General features: G+C 39.9%; 1 protein-coding gene across 1 annotated transcript in view; it reads left to right on the forward strand.

Annotated features, from left to right (window-relative positions):
* Window positions 1-6,627: 6,627 nt before the first annotated feature.
* Window positions 6,628-13,448, forward strand: part of CUL4B (cullin 4B) — a 45,985-nt gene continuing 39,164 nt past the window's right edge. Inside the window, exons 1-2 of the mRNA XM_069463060.1 lie at window positions 6,628-6,663; window positions 7,494-7,567. Of these exons, the coding sequence (XP_069319161.1) occupies window positions 7,510-7,567 (58 nt within the window). The 5' untranslated portion in view covers window positions 6,628-6,663; window positions 7,494-7,509. The remainder of the gene's footprint in view (window positions 6,664-7,493; window positions 7,568-13,448) is intronic.

Here is a 13,448-nt window from a genome sequence, read left to right on the forward strand (position 1 = left end):
TCTGAATGCAGTTCTTTAATTAACCAGAAGGGCCCCTCCCCCTACTTTTTGCATTTATTCATTCTGAAATTTGATTTTCTCTGAATTTGCTCTAGTAATTTTCTCTTGCAGGTTTTGGACAGAGCTCCTCTTCCTCTCTTACCAATATGTTTCTAACTGATTTCTATCCTCAAGGGATTCTTCACAATTTCTAGACTGCTGATGGTAAGCTTTCCTTTAATTATACCACTATTGTTCCTTTTGCTATTGTGACGTTTTAAGGAATTTGGAGAGGGGAGGATGGGGACAACATCACAAGTGCTTAGGCTGCCATCTCAATCTTATCTGACCAAAGTAATTTTCTTATGTCAATTTGCCTGAGGCAAGGAGACTGGCCAGGGCTCACTCAGAGAAGCAAGAGGAAAGGGCCTCTTCCAGGGTAGGCTTCTGATTACTCGGGACTTCTGATAAAGGCCCATTAAAACTTAGAGATTTAGTATCTGCATATCAGTGTTTCAGAGAGAGCCAAGGCTGCAACTAGCATATAAGGCCCTTTAGGGCAGGGGTCCCCAACCTATGGTGAATTGTATAATTATTTCATTATAACAATGCAATAATAATAGAAATAAAGTACACAATAAATGTAATGTGCGTGAATCATCCCGAAACCATTCCCACCCTGCCGTCTGTGGAAAAATTGTTTTCCACGAAAATGGTACCTGGTGCCAAAAAGGTTAGAGACTGCTTGCCTTAGGGCAAATTAGAAAAGGGCATGACCCTCATAGCAGAGGCACCCCTTTAGATAGGCCAATTACAAAAAAAGCTTGCCTTTTCTCTGCTGATCATGGCTTCCTTGAATTAGGGAACAAGGCTTGGTTGACTATTGGAGTACAGTCTAGATTTCATTTTTCTACATATAGACTCTTGTGCAGGGAACAGCCTGCAGAACCATATTATACTTACTGTATGGTATTGTAGCCTCTGCTGGTGCCAATGACAATACCCAGAGACAACGACTCTGCTCTCTGGGGCTTCTCTCAACTCCAACCACAGGTCTGAGAGGTCAGGCTGAAGTTCAGAGAGACTTTGCTAAAGTAGGCCTACTATGACAGCAGCCCTATCATCCATTGCACCAAGAAACAGGCCTCTGACCTCCCTAAGACCTTGCAGAGCCAACATTGCAGAAGAGCCCAGAGATCATTCTTCCAACAACCAGGGAACTCTGGTTTTAAAGATTATGCCTCCTCACTGGGGCTTCTAATAGAGTCACACTCAGCACCAAGAGGAGAGTCTTTAATGCAAATGCCACCAACAGCTCTTAGAGACCTTCAACCACCAGTAGGCCTCTGCAGGAATTGTCCTCAGGAACTAGAGACAAGGCCTCTATTGGCCATGATCTAATTGCCCCCCACAACTTACCCCATTCACCCAACTTGGCCATCAGCACATCTACTAGATGGCAAATATCTTTATTTATATTTTTTAAACAAAAATGAGATTAGTCAATAGACATTGGGCTACAATTTGTTTTATTTCTCACTTAATGTATCACAGACACCTTTCAGATAGGTATATATAGTTCCATCACTTTCTTTTTAATGAATGTACCATAATTCATTTAGACTTTCTTATCTTCCCCCCAATTCTCTCCTTCTCATCCTCTCAATAGAGTTGTAGCAATATTTGGATAAACTATTATGTTTACATCATTATGATTATGTCTAAACAATCAACTGATGAGCCAAGTAGAATATTATGATTACAATTCCTTTCTTAAACAACTTTTACTTTTTCTGTACTTAATAATTGTCTCTCCTTTTCATTTTCTTAGTTTCCTGTAATGTTCTGTAGAGTTGTACAATACACAGCCTGTGCAGTTATACACGGCAGCCCTGTTTGTACCTATGGCTGTCATTCTAAACTATCTAATAGGCTTTCAATATAACTTTATACACAGTTAAATTAGTATATAATTCATAGGTTCCATTTTTTTCTTGGAGCCGTCTGTCTTACTACTCCAATGTCCTGTGTCAGATCTTCTGTTTCCTGGATGCCATGTCTTCCTTTTTCTTGGTTCACTCTTTAGTTTTAGTGGAGAATGTCCTCTAGTTGCTTCTTGAGAGTGTCTGCATGAGAAGAAAATTATTTGAGCACTGCATGTCTGAAAAAATATTTATTCTACCCTAACACTCAGTGGATAGGTTGGCTGAATACAGAATTCTACATTGGAAATTATATTCCCTAAGAATTTTGAAGGCATGGCTCCACTGTCTTTCGTTTTCACTGATTTCTGTTGAGAAGCCCAATGTCATTCTCATTCCTGATCCTTTGTATGGAAACTTTGACTTTTTCCTACCTCTGGATGCTTTTAAGGTCTGTTCTTTAACTTTATTATTCTGAAATTTCACAACGATATGCCTTTATGTGGGTCTTTTTCTCACTCACGCTTCATGTTTTATGAATATAACACTGTCTCTTATTTTTCTGAGTAGAAGCACAGTGGTTGTTTTTATGTTTTTGTCTGTTTCCTGCTTTGTCTGTATTTTCCTCAAGTTCCCCTTTTCTGTTTTTTTTTTTTTGTGTGTGTGTGGGGGGGATGGGTTTGGCCTCTGACTTTTACATTAAAACTTTCCTTTAACTGTCTGAAATTCTTGGTGATTTGTTCATATTTAATAGAGAGGCACTGAAAAGCTGACTGAAGTTCTGAGTGCCTGGGAAAACGGGAGGGCTTTGATGTATAGTGACTGGATGGCGTGATGCTTTTTGGGTGGTTCAGTTCTCCAGGGAAGGACAGTTTAAATTTCTTATCTGGAAGATAAGCCTGGCTGTTTATATTCCAGAAACTAGATGTGGGAAGTAGAATCCCAGACTTTCATGTATTCCCATTTTCAGTCTAGCATATTTCACTACCCCTATTTGCCTCCAAGTCTATAACCTCTCTGGTTCAGTTTCATTTATTTGTACTTTAGTCTATTTTTAAAACTTTTTAATTGATAAATAAGATATGGGAATGCACAAATCATAAGTGTACAGTTCAGTGAATTTGCACAAACAAAACTGGCTGTATAGTGAACAACCAGATATCTCTGGTGAATTTCTACAAATAATAGACCTCTTTTGCTGGGGTAACATACACAAAGAATTTAGAACAGTCCATGGTATATTACGAGTACTTCTACTGGTGCTATCTAATATCATTTAGTAATCTATCCATCTGCTTCTCGTCTTCATAAATTGTACTTTCGGCCGGGCGCGGTGGCTCACGCCTGTAATCCTAGCACTCTGGGAGGCCGAGGCGGGTGGATCGCTCCAGGTCAGGAGTTCGAGACCAGCCTGAGCAAGAGCGAGACCCCGTCTCTACTAAAAAATAGAAAGAAATTATCTGGCCAACTAAAATATATATAGAAAAAATTAGCCGGGCATAGTGGCGCATGCCTGTAGTCCCAGCTACTCGGGAGGCTGAGGCAGTAGGATCGCTTAAGCCCAGGAGTTTGAGGTTGCTGTGAGCTAGGCTGACGCCACGGCACTCACTCTAGCCAGGGCAACAAAGCGACACTCTGTCTCAAAAAAAAAAAAAACAAAAAAAAAAACATAAATTGTACTTTCATGTAACATTTATCTCCTAGTTTCATGGAAGGTGGAGTCTGCATCCCAGTTTTTCCATTTTCTTATTATTTTCAAGTGATTTCTGTACTTCCTATCCTCCTTGCGAAATTTTTAATTTTGATGCAGTGTTAGCTGTCAATGTATGGCTAAAAGGTACTAGATAAAAATCAGCAGCTATTCCTTCTAAAAATTCTAAGTACAAAAGGAATAGAAAAGAACTTTCTAAACATAAAAGTATCAAAAAGCCATCAGCAAGCATCTTAATCAAATTTCCTCTGAAATTCAGGGATAAGGCATAGATGTCCACTATAATGTTCTGAAGGTTCTAAAATGTAATAAGACAAGAAAATGAAATAAGCTGTATAAATCTAAAAGAAAGAGCCAGGTGTGGTGGCTCACACCTGTACACCTGTAATCCCAGCACTTTGGGAGGCCAAGTGGGAAGGATTGCTTGAACCCAGGAATTTCAGACCAGCCTGGGTAACATAGCGAGACATCCCCCAGCCTTCTCTACAGAAAATTAAAAAAATAGCCAGGCATGGTAGCACACACCTGTAATCCTAGCTACTCGGGAGGCTGCTTGAGTCCAGGAATTCACGGTTACAGTGAGCTACGATCAGGCCACTGTACTGCAGTCTGGGCAACAGAGGGAGACCCTAACTATTAAAAAAATTAAATAAATAAATAAATCTAAAAGAAAGAAAGAGGGAAAAAAAGATAAGTATTTGTAGATGACATGATTATATGCATTGAGAATCCAAGAAATGCCATTTAAAAACATTAAAACTAAGAAGTCTATGTAGTGGACATCTGCTGTTTTGCTTTACCCAGCATTCCTTCCTCCCTGCTTCTAGTAATAGCACTCCTCTTCCTTTGGAAATCTGCTTCTCCTTCACTGTCCTTCCAATATAGTCCTTGGGACAGGCAATCACAATACTCCTCTTCCCTGCCCATGGCTAGGCAACTAACCCAGTATGGACTAACTGTAATGTCAAACTCCACTGGACCCAGTAGCAGCTCTAAGGGGTAGGCATGAGACCTGGGCCAGAGATATAAGACCTCCCTTGGAATTTTCCAAATCAGAGGTAAAAAGTAGCTTTCTCTTTTCTTTGGATCTTGAACTGTAAGGATGTAACCCCAGAGCAATTGGTAGCCATGTCTTGTCTATACCATACAAAAGAGTCTTAGAGAATGAGGCAATACAGACAGAAGCTGAAATGAGAGATGGAGTGAGAGCCTAGATACTATGTGAGACCCTGGATCCAGTTTATATTAACCAGTAAATCCATTTTCCTTTTTAAGCTTATTCAAGTTGGTTTTCTGTCACTTGCAAACAAGAGTCCTAACACAAGCTGGGTGTAAGATAAATATACAGAATCCCATAGCTTTCATTTTCTTCTTTTTTTGGAGCATCATAAAATAGCTCCTTTTTGTTTTATTTTCCAACATTTATTATAAAAAATTTCAAACATGCAGTAAAGTTTAAAGAATTTTACAGTGAACACCAATATACTCACCACCTAGATTTTATATAGTTAGCATTCTATTGTTATATTCCAATAACTTTCTCTTACTCTAGCAATAACAGAAATAGAAACAGAAAAAATATATATATCTCATTCACAACAGTGGAATAAGGTATGTGTGAAACACCAACAGGCACAATTTTTTTTTTTTTTTTTTTTTGAGACAGAGTCTCGCTCTGTTGCCCGGGCTAGAGTGAGTGCCGTGGCGTCAGCCTAGCTCACAGCAATCTCAAACTCCTGGGCTCAAGCAATCCTCCTGCCTCAGCCTCCCGAGTAGCTGGGACTACAGGCATGTGCCACCATGCCCAGCTAATTTTTTCTATATATATTTTTAGTTGGCCAGATAATTTCTTTCTATTTTTAGTAGAGACGGGGTCTCTCTCTTGCTCAGGTTGGTCTGGAACTCCTGACCTGGAGCGATCCTCCCGCCTCGGCCTCCCAGACTGCTAGGATTACAGGCGTGAGCCACCGCGCCCGGCCTAACAGGCACAAATTAAGCCCCCAAAAAACTCTGCTTTCTCCAGACAAAGGACCAGAAAAGAAGCAACCTAGCAATACAGAAAATTTCAGATAGCTGATCTACTCTTGCCAAAGCCACAGAAAAAACTGTGGACTCTATCGGGTACCATGTACACTATTCGGGTGACAAGCATACCAAAAGCCCAGACATCACCACTATACAGTTCATGCATGTAACACAAAACCACTTAGAGCCCTAAATCTATTGAAATTTTTAAAAATAATAAAAAAATTAAAAAACTGTGGACTTATCCTCATCCACGCCAGCAATGCCGGAGTTGGGGAGCCCAGACTTCCTCTCTTGGAAGGCTATAACGAGGCTACCCTCCTCATCTTCCAACCCGCTTCTCTCCCACTCTTTCTTTTTTTTTGAGACAGTCTCCCTCCGTTGCCCGGGCTAGAGTGCTCTGGCCTCAGCCTAGCTCACAGTAACCTCAAACTCCTTGGCTCAAGCGATCCTCCTGCCTCAGCCTCCCCAGTAGCTGGGACTACAGGCATGCACCACCATGCCTGGCTAATTTTCTATATATATTTTTAGCTGCCCATATGATTTCTTTCCATTTTTAGTAGAGACGGCCTTGCTCTTGCTCAGGCTGGTCTGCTCACCGGAAACCACATGGACCGTCTGACGCCCCTGCCCCTCCCCCTCCCGCAGAGGAGTGATCAGAACCTCTCAGTGGTAACCAGGCTACCCTTCCCCAACAGCGTCAGTTTAGAAAGCGGGCGGCACAGAGCAACCTTGGCTGAACGGTTGATACCACATAGGTGGTATTATTAAAGATAGAATAACATAGACTTTCGGAAATGTGTTGCTATGTGATCATGTTGAATTTTATGTTTTTATGTCTTTTTACTTTTGCGTGTTTTTGTTATTTCTTTTATGTTTGCTGTTGTAGCCGACATCCCCGCCACCATTAGTCGAGTGGGGGGGTTCCCGCCCCCTGGCAGGGATTCGTCAGATCTACTGTCGATCACCCTGAAAACCGTTAAACCAGAAATCCACCTCAGGGAGTGGACTCTAGCTCGATAACGCGTGAGTCGTTAACGCGTTTTCTTCACAGCTTTCTAGTTTCGAGAGATTCAGTGTTAGATAGAACAGAACCACAACAAATCTTCCAGTAACGGTAAGCTAAACTGCCCTTTTGAGATTGTGAAATGAGGGGAAAGTATCGTTTTGTAACTTACCAAAGGTGAGCCTGGCTTCGGGCTTGGGACGCTAAGCGAAACCACTTAAGCGATTTTAAGTTATTCTCAATGTTGTACGAAGTTTCATTATTCCCAGACATTTAGAAGCGGTATGTTAAAAGTTATAGCCTTTACTCACTCCTGATGTGGAGAATTTAGGGAAAACCATGTAGAGTTGTAGTTTTCTATAGAGAAAACTACCCAGTAAAATGGTGATCACAGGAGGGCCCTCAACAATCATAGCACTGCCGCTTGACGAGGAGGCCAAAACAGAAGAAAAGTAGTGATCTGGTTCAAGTCACACGTGAGATAGTACTTTCGAGAATCTGCAGAAATAGTTGGAGGACACTCTGAGGGGAGCCTATTTTGTTGGCATTCAAGCTGGTGGGGTCTCAAGCCATTGTAATTTAAAAGAGCGTGTCAAAATTCCAGTTTAAGATGTTAGCCCGAACAAATGTGTTTTCCTCCCAAATTAGCTTTAAATGAAAGAAGAAAAATGTAAGACTAGCACTCTAATCGCAAGGGATAACAAGAAAGAGTGTGATTAGCAGACCAAAATTTTGAGGATTCTCTTGAAGATAATGGAATAGGATAAAATCGGTTGAGAAACCAGAGTCAGTAAATTCATAACACCATACAGATATGGGAGAGGTTTGTATTCTCTGTTTTCTAACATAGACCCAAAAGATAGAAGATGTCACAGTCATCTGGATCAGATGATAGTAATGATGGGACCAACTCAGAAGACAATGGTGAGTAAATTGACTAGTAAGACTTAAGAGTTAATTCTAAGTAATTGTTAACAATATGTCTAGGAATCTTGAGTAAATTATTAAGAAATTATTCCTAAGAAGATCAAGCATAATAAAATAATAAAAACTTTAATAGCAAGGTGGAAATAAATTTCCCCAGAGAGATTGGGATCAGGGGATGGTGGTCAAGAGGGCACTCCTGCTTTTAACTTTGTTGTACAGTGAGAATGAATTCATGTAAATATTTTAGCAAAAACTTTAAGGCTTGATAAAATTTAGTGTTGCTAAGGATGTGGAGCAATCAATGGTCATTCAATGGGATTGTATATTGGCACAACACTTCTGAAGGGTAATATGGCAATCTATCAAAATTTTAAATATATCTTCCCCTTGACCCAATTCTACTTCTTCAAATATATGCCCCAAAATACTTATTATACATGCACAAAGGTTTATGTTACTGGATGTTCACTGCAGCATATTTGTAGTCACAAAAAATAACCAAATGTCCAAAAATAGGGGGATGGTTAGATAAAATGTGGTATATCTTTACTATGAAATATTAATAGTATGCAGCCCTTAAAAAGAATGAGGTAGATCTCTATGTGCTGTCATGGAGAGATCTCTAATACATATTAAGTGAAAAAAGTAAATTATAGAGCTGTTCGGTAATGATGCCATTTTGTTTAAAAGTGCCAAAGCTTCCTATTTGTATATATACAAGTATACATGTACACAAATGCTGAGGAAGCAATGCACCACACTTAATAGGGAAGGGAGACTTCCACTTTTTATCCTATATTCTTCTATATTGCTTGATTTTCTTTCTTACAAGAAGAATGTGTTTGTGTATCATTTGTATAAGTAAAAAAACCCTGAAAGGTAACCATTAATATTAATAAAATGTAAATAGTGTGTAGACTTCCCAAATACTAATAGTTGAAAAGGAACAAAGGAAATTCAGTCAGTCCAGCAAAAGTAAAGTAAAGGGGGAAAAAAACAACAGTAAAGTGAGATAATTAGCTTTTTTAAAAAAGGATAAGAATATGTACGTCCATAGATAGTATACCATGCTGCCCTTAAAAATAGTGAGGTAGATCTATATATACCAACAAGGAAAGATGTCCATGATAAAATATTAAGCAAAAAATAAAATCACAGAACAATTCATATAGTATGATCCATTTTTTTAAAAAAGCAAAAACTCTGTATGTTGGTAAATGTATAGAAAAATACCTAATCCGAAAACTGTTAGCTGAGGTTACCTTTGGGGAGTGGATTTAGTTGGGGAGCAGGGAATGAAGGGAGATAGAACCTTATTTTGTAGTCAAAGGTTGTTGATACCTGGATATTTCTAACTGTACATCTGATCATATTATTCCCTTCCCTGTTTGAAGGCCTTCAGTGGTTACCCATGACTTACTGGATAGAATCCAAACTGTGGAGCATACAATGCTCACCATGATCTGAACCCTGCCCTCTTCTCTGTCTTCATCTCCCACCATTCCCCTACAGGCCTACTGCACATAAGTCACACAGCATGGGAATACACTTGTGTCTCTCTGTCCGCAGGGGATTGGCTCCAGTTACTAAAATCCGTGCATACTCAAGTCCTGCAGTTGGCCCTGCAGAACCCCCTCTGTATGTACAGGTTTCAAATCCCACGAATACTGTATTTTGGATCTGAGTTTGATTGTTCATGTGGGACTGGCAGATACAGAGGGCCGACTGTATTTATAGAAAAAAATTCCCATATGAGTGGACCTGCATTGTTTAAACCTGTGTTGTTCAAGGGTCACCTGTACTTATATTTCCTTAAATAGGCCATGATCTTTCTCATGCCTCCATGTCTTTGCACATGCTATTCCCTCTTACAAGTAACCCATAAGTCTCTAGATCTCACCATTCTGATCCTACAAATTAAGTTTGGATTTGTTATGATTAATATATAAATTATAACAAATCAAAGCCCCCATCTTGTGGACAGTGGAAAGTCCATTCTTCCACAGGTTGGAGGGTGCTTCCCCCTGCCCCTCACCCCTGAGTGATTTCAAGGAATCCACAAAATATATTTAAATGTTCTAAAAATCAGTCCCAGTTGTCATTTGCTATCTCTGCCAGCTATTCTTTTTTTTTTTTTAATTAGATGTGTGGGGTTTTTTTTTTTTTTTGGTGTTTTTTTGTTTGTTTGTTTGTTTTTGAGACAGAGTCTCACTCTGTTGCCTGGGCTAGAGTGCCGTGGCGTCAGCCTAGCTCACAGCAACCTCAAACTCCTGGGCTCAAGCGATCCTCCTGCCTCAGCCTCCCAAGTAGCTGGTACTACAGGCATGTGCCACCATGCCCAACTAATTTTTTTCTATTTTTAGTTGTTTGGCTAATTTCTTTCTATTTTTAGTAGAGACAGGGTCTCGCTCTTGCTCAGGCTGGTCTCGAACTCCTGAGCTCAAGCAATCCTCCCACCTCGGCCTCCCAGAGTGCTAGGATTACAGGCATGAGCCACCGCACCTGGCCTCTGCCAGCTATTCTTTCTCCAAATTGCCATGTTCTAACCTTCAACAGGTCACCACTTGCTGTCTTAAAACTTTTTAAAGGCTTTTTATTATGTAATTTTAATACACACAAAAGAATATGTATGATGTGTAATTTATGGAACATAATCATAAAACACATCCAGGAATCCATCACCAGTGTAAGAACTAGAACATTACTGATGCTTTTAAATCTACCTAAATTCTCTTTCTCTAAATTTTTCCCCCACAATTGTCCTAGAGCAATCCCTATTCTGAATCTTATGTTCATTATTTCCCTTTTCTTTTGGAGACAAGTTCTTACTATCTATGTTGCCCAGGCTGATCTTGAATTCCTATGCTCAAGCAATACTCCTGCCTCAGCCTGCTAAGTAGCTGGAACTACAGGCACATGCCACCCAGCCTAGCAATTTCCTTTCTATATTTTAATAGTTTTACCACATTATATATTTGTAAGTTTTTCTTATTTTTGAGCTTTATAAAAAGGCTATCAGATCTTATGTGTTCTGTGATTTGCATTTTTCACGTAACATTGTTTGAAACTTATGCACATAGCTGTAATTCATTCATTTTAAGTGCTGTATAGTATTTCATCGTATGAATATACCACAATTTATGTAGCCATTCTCCTGTCAAAGAATATTCTCTTGCCATCCTTTGAAGTATGTATCAAAGGTGATGCAGACTAGGAATAGAAAATCCCTAGTATGTTTTAAATTACTTTCTCTATGTGCCACAACTAAACATTCTCTAAATCTCTATTTTTAGCCCTTAGTATATTCAAGTGCAAGGATCAGCATTTTCTTTTCTGTTAATGGACTAGATAGGAAATATTTTATGCTCTCTGGACCATATGGTCTGTGTCACAACTCTGAACTCTTGTTGCTTTAGCACAAAAGCAACCACAAAAAAAAAGCAACCACAAAATATGTTGTAGACAAATGAGTATGGCAGTCTTCCAATAAAACTTAATTTACAAAATCAGGCAAAGAGCTAGGTTTGGTCCATGGGCTATAGTTTCCTTAACCCTGCTCTAGTTCATCTGAATTCCTGTAATATTGCCTAGCGCTGTGGTCATATTATCCAGTCTGCACTTATCTTATTTCCCATTGTCAACACTTGCCCCCAGCCCTTTTGTGTTTCTCACTTCCTATATCTAAGGGTGAGCCCAACCTGTAAGTCCAATTCCTGAACCAATGTGGCTCAAGGCAAGAAGTATTATCTGTAGTCACAGCTCCAACAGCAAGTAGGGCATATGAGTAAGATTTGGTGCTAAAAGGCCTAGGAATTGCTGTACTAGATTTGAGACTGGGATGCTATATTGATTTCCCTCATTAGCTTTCCGTAGTCTCTGGTTTGGCCTGAAGTTATGCCCTAATAACTAGTCTCCTTGCAATGTCGTGAATAAATATGCCTTATTTCCTTTCACCTTCGGTATTTAAATATGCTCCCTATTTTCCTTCTTTGTGCCCCCTGCCCCTTTTCACTCCCTTTGCCTGGCTAATTCCCACTCACCCTTGGGGATTTAAATTGAATTTCTTTCTCTAGAAGTTATTCTTAACCTTCCACTTTCCTCTACTCCACCCCACCTCACCCTCTTTGGCTGGGCTGAGTGTCCCCCCTCTTTGTTCCCATAGCAGCTTTTATTGCTCTGTCCTGTAATTGTCTGCCTCACCTACTGGGCCAAGTGAGAACTGTTTGAGGGCAAGGGTTGTCTTTGTATACTCAGTCACTACATCCTAATGGGTCCTCAGGCAAGGTTTGTTCAGGGTTTGCCTGGATTTGGCTAGAAGGAGCTGGTTTCTACCTCCTATGAAGATCCATTTCCAGCCAGGGAATGGACTGATTCTATAGAGCCAAATTAGCATCTCCTTAAATGTGCATTGCTTGCTGCTTTGTCCTACCTGCTTGATGATGGCCTGAACTGCCTTCAACCCTGGTTTCCTTTTGAGCACTGTGATTTGGCTCATCTCAATAAAGGAATTATTTTACTAATTCTCATTTATGTTCTCCTGGTGAGTGGAACCCTGAATGTCTTTACGTCCACTGCTTGAGACTATTTTATGGCATGTCTCCTTATGAAATTGTAAACTGTGGGAGGTACTACTGTATTTTAAGTTAGTGAAGAACTGGGTTTAAGTCTGTGTGCTTTTTGACTTTGGCAAGTAATTTTAACCTCCTTTGCTGCACCTATTTCTCATCTGTAAAGTGGGGATGATACTTGACCTATCTCACAGTATGGTTATGAGGATAAAATAAGACTGTGTGTGAAAGTGCTCTGAAAAAACTGTAGAATCAACTACAAATGGAATTTTGTATTAGTTCTGTATTCCCTGATGGCATATAGCACCATGCCTTGTCGAGAGCAGTTGCTCAATACATTTTTATTGAGTGACCAAATGAATTGGCAAGAGAAATACTGCTATTGGTGGGAATGAAGGACATTTAATTATAGAATCAGGAAAAATAGATGATTTGGTAGTAGAAACTTTCATATGGTGAGTGATAATTCAAAAAGTGGGCATTTATGGTAGCTGTAAACCTGTGTTACCAATATTTTCTCTTTGCTTAAAAAAAATTTAAGTTTTCTTTGAACATGATTTTGGCAGCTGAGATAAACTGTCACACTTGACTAGATTTTAAATATGCAATCATCATAAAGCAGGATTGGCTCTAGGCAATACTATGAGGTCAGCAAGATGTACTCTCAGAAGTCTTTCCTTCTTTGTTAGTAACCTTACCTCTCACCACCCCCTACTTCAGTGCCTTCTCCTAGCTCTTTTTACCTCAGGGCACTTAGGATTCTTCTATTATCCTATTTTTCTCCAAGAGGCATTCACCTTAAAGGGTCAGGAACAAAGTCTCCTTGGATAATTTGCATTTGAAAAAAGGATTCCTAGAGAAGGGGGCAATGTTTTATCCAAAGGAGTAAATAAATAATTGTGAAATTTTAGGCTTAAAGGGAATGCAAGGGCTTATCATCCCTATTCAAATCATAAGACATGCTTACTTCACCTACAACTATGGCCTCTCAACCTTGGAGGAATGTAGAATCACCTACAGAGCTTCTTATAGAAAGAAATTATATGGACAGCTAAAAATATATATAGAAAAAAATTAGCCGGGCATGGTGGCGCATGCCTGTAGTCCCAGCTACTCCGGGAGGCTGAGACAGGAGGATCGCTTGAGCTCAGGAGTTTGAGGTTGCTGTGAGCTAGGCTGACGCCATGGCACTCACTCTAGCCTGGGCAACAGAGTGAGACTCTGTCTCAAAAAAAAAAAAAAATACTTCTCGGCCGGGCGTGGTGGCTCACGCCTGTAATCCTAGCACTCTGGGAGGCTGAGGTGGGCGG

Source organism: Eulemur rufifrons, chromosome 30 (genome assembly GCF_041146395.1).
Source record: "Eulemur rufifrons isolate Redbay chromosome 30, OSU_ERuf_1, whole genome shotgun sequence".
Lineage (NCBI taxonomy): Eukaryota > Metazoa > Chordata > Mammalia > Primates > Lemuridae > Eulemur > Eulemur rufifrons.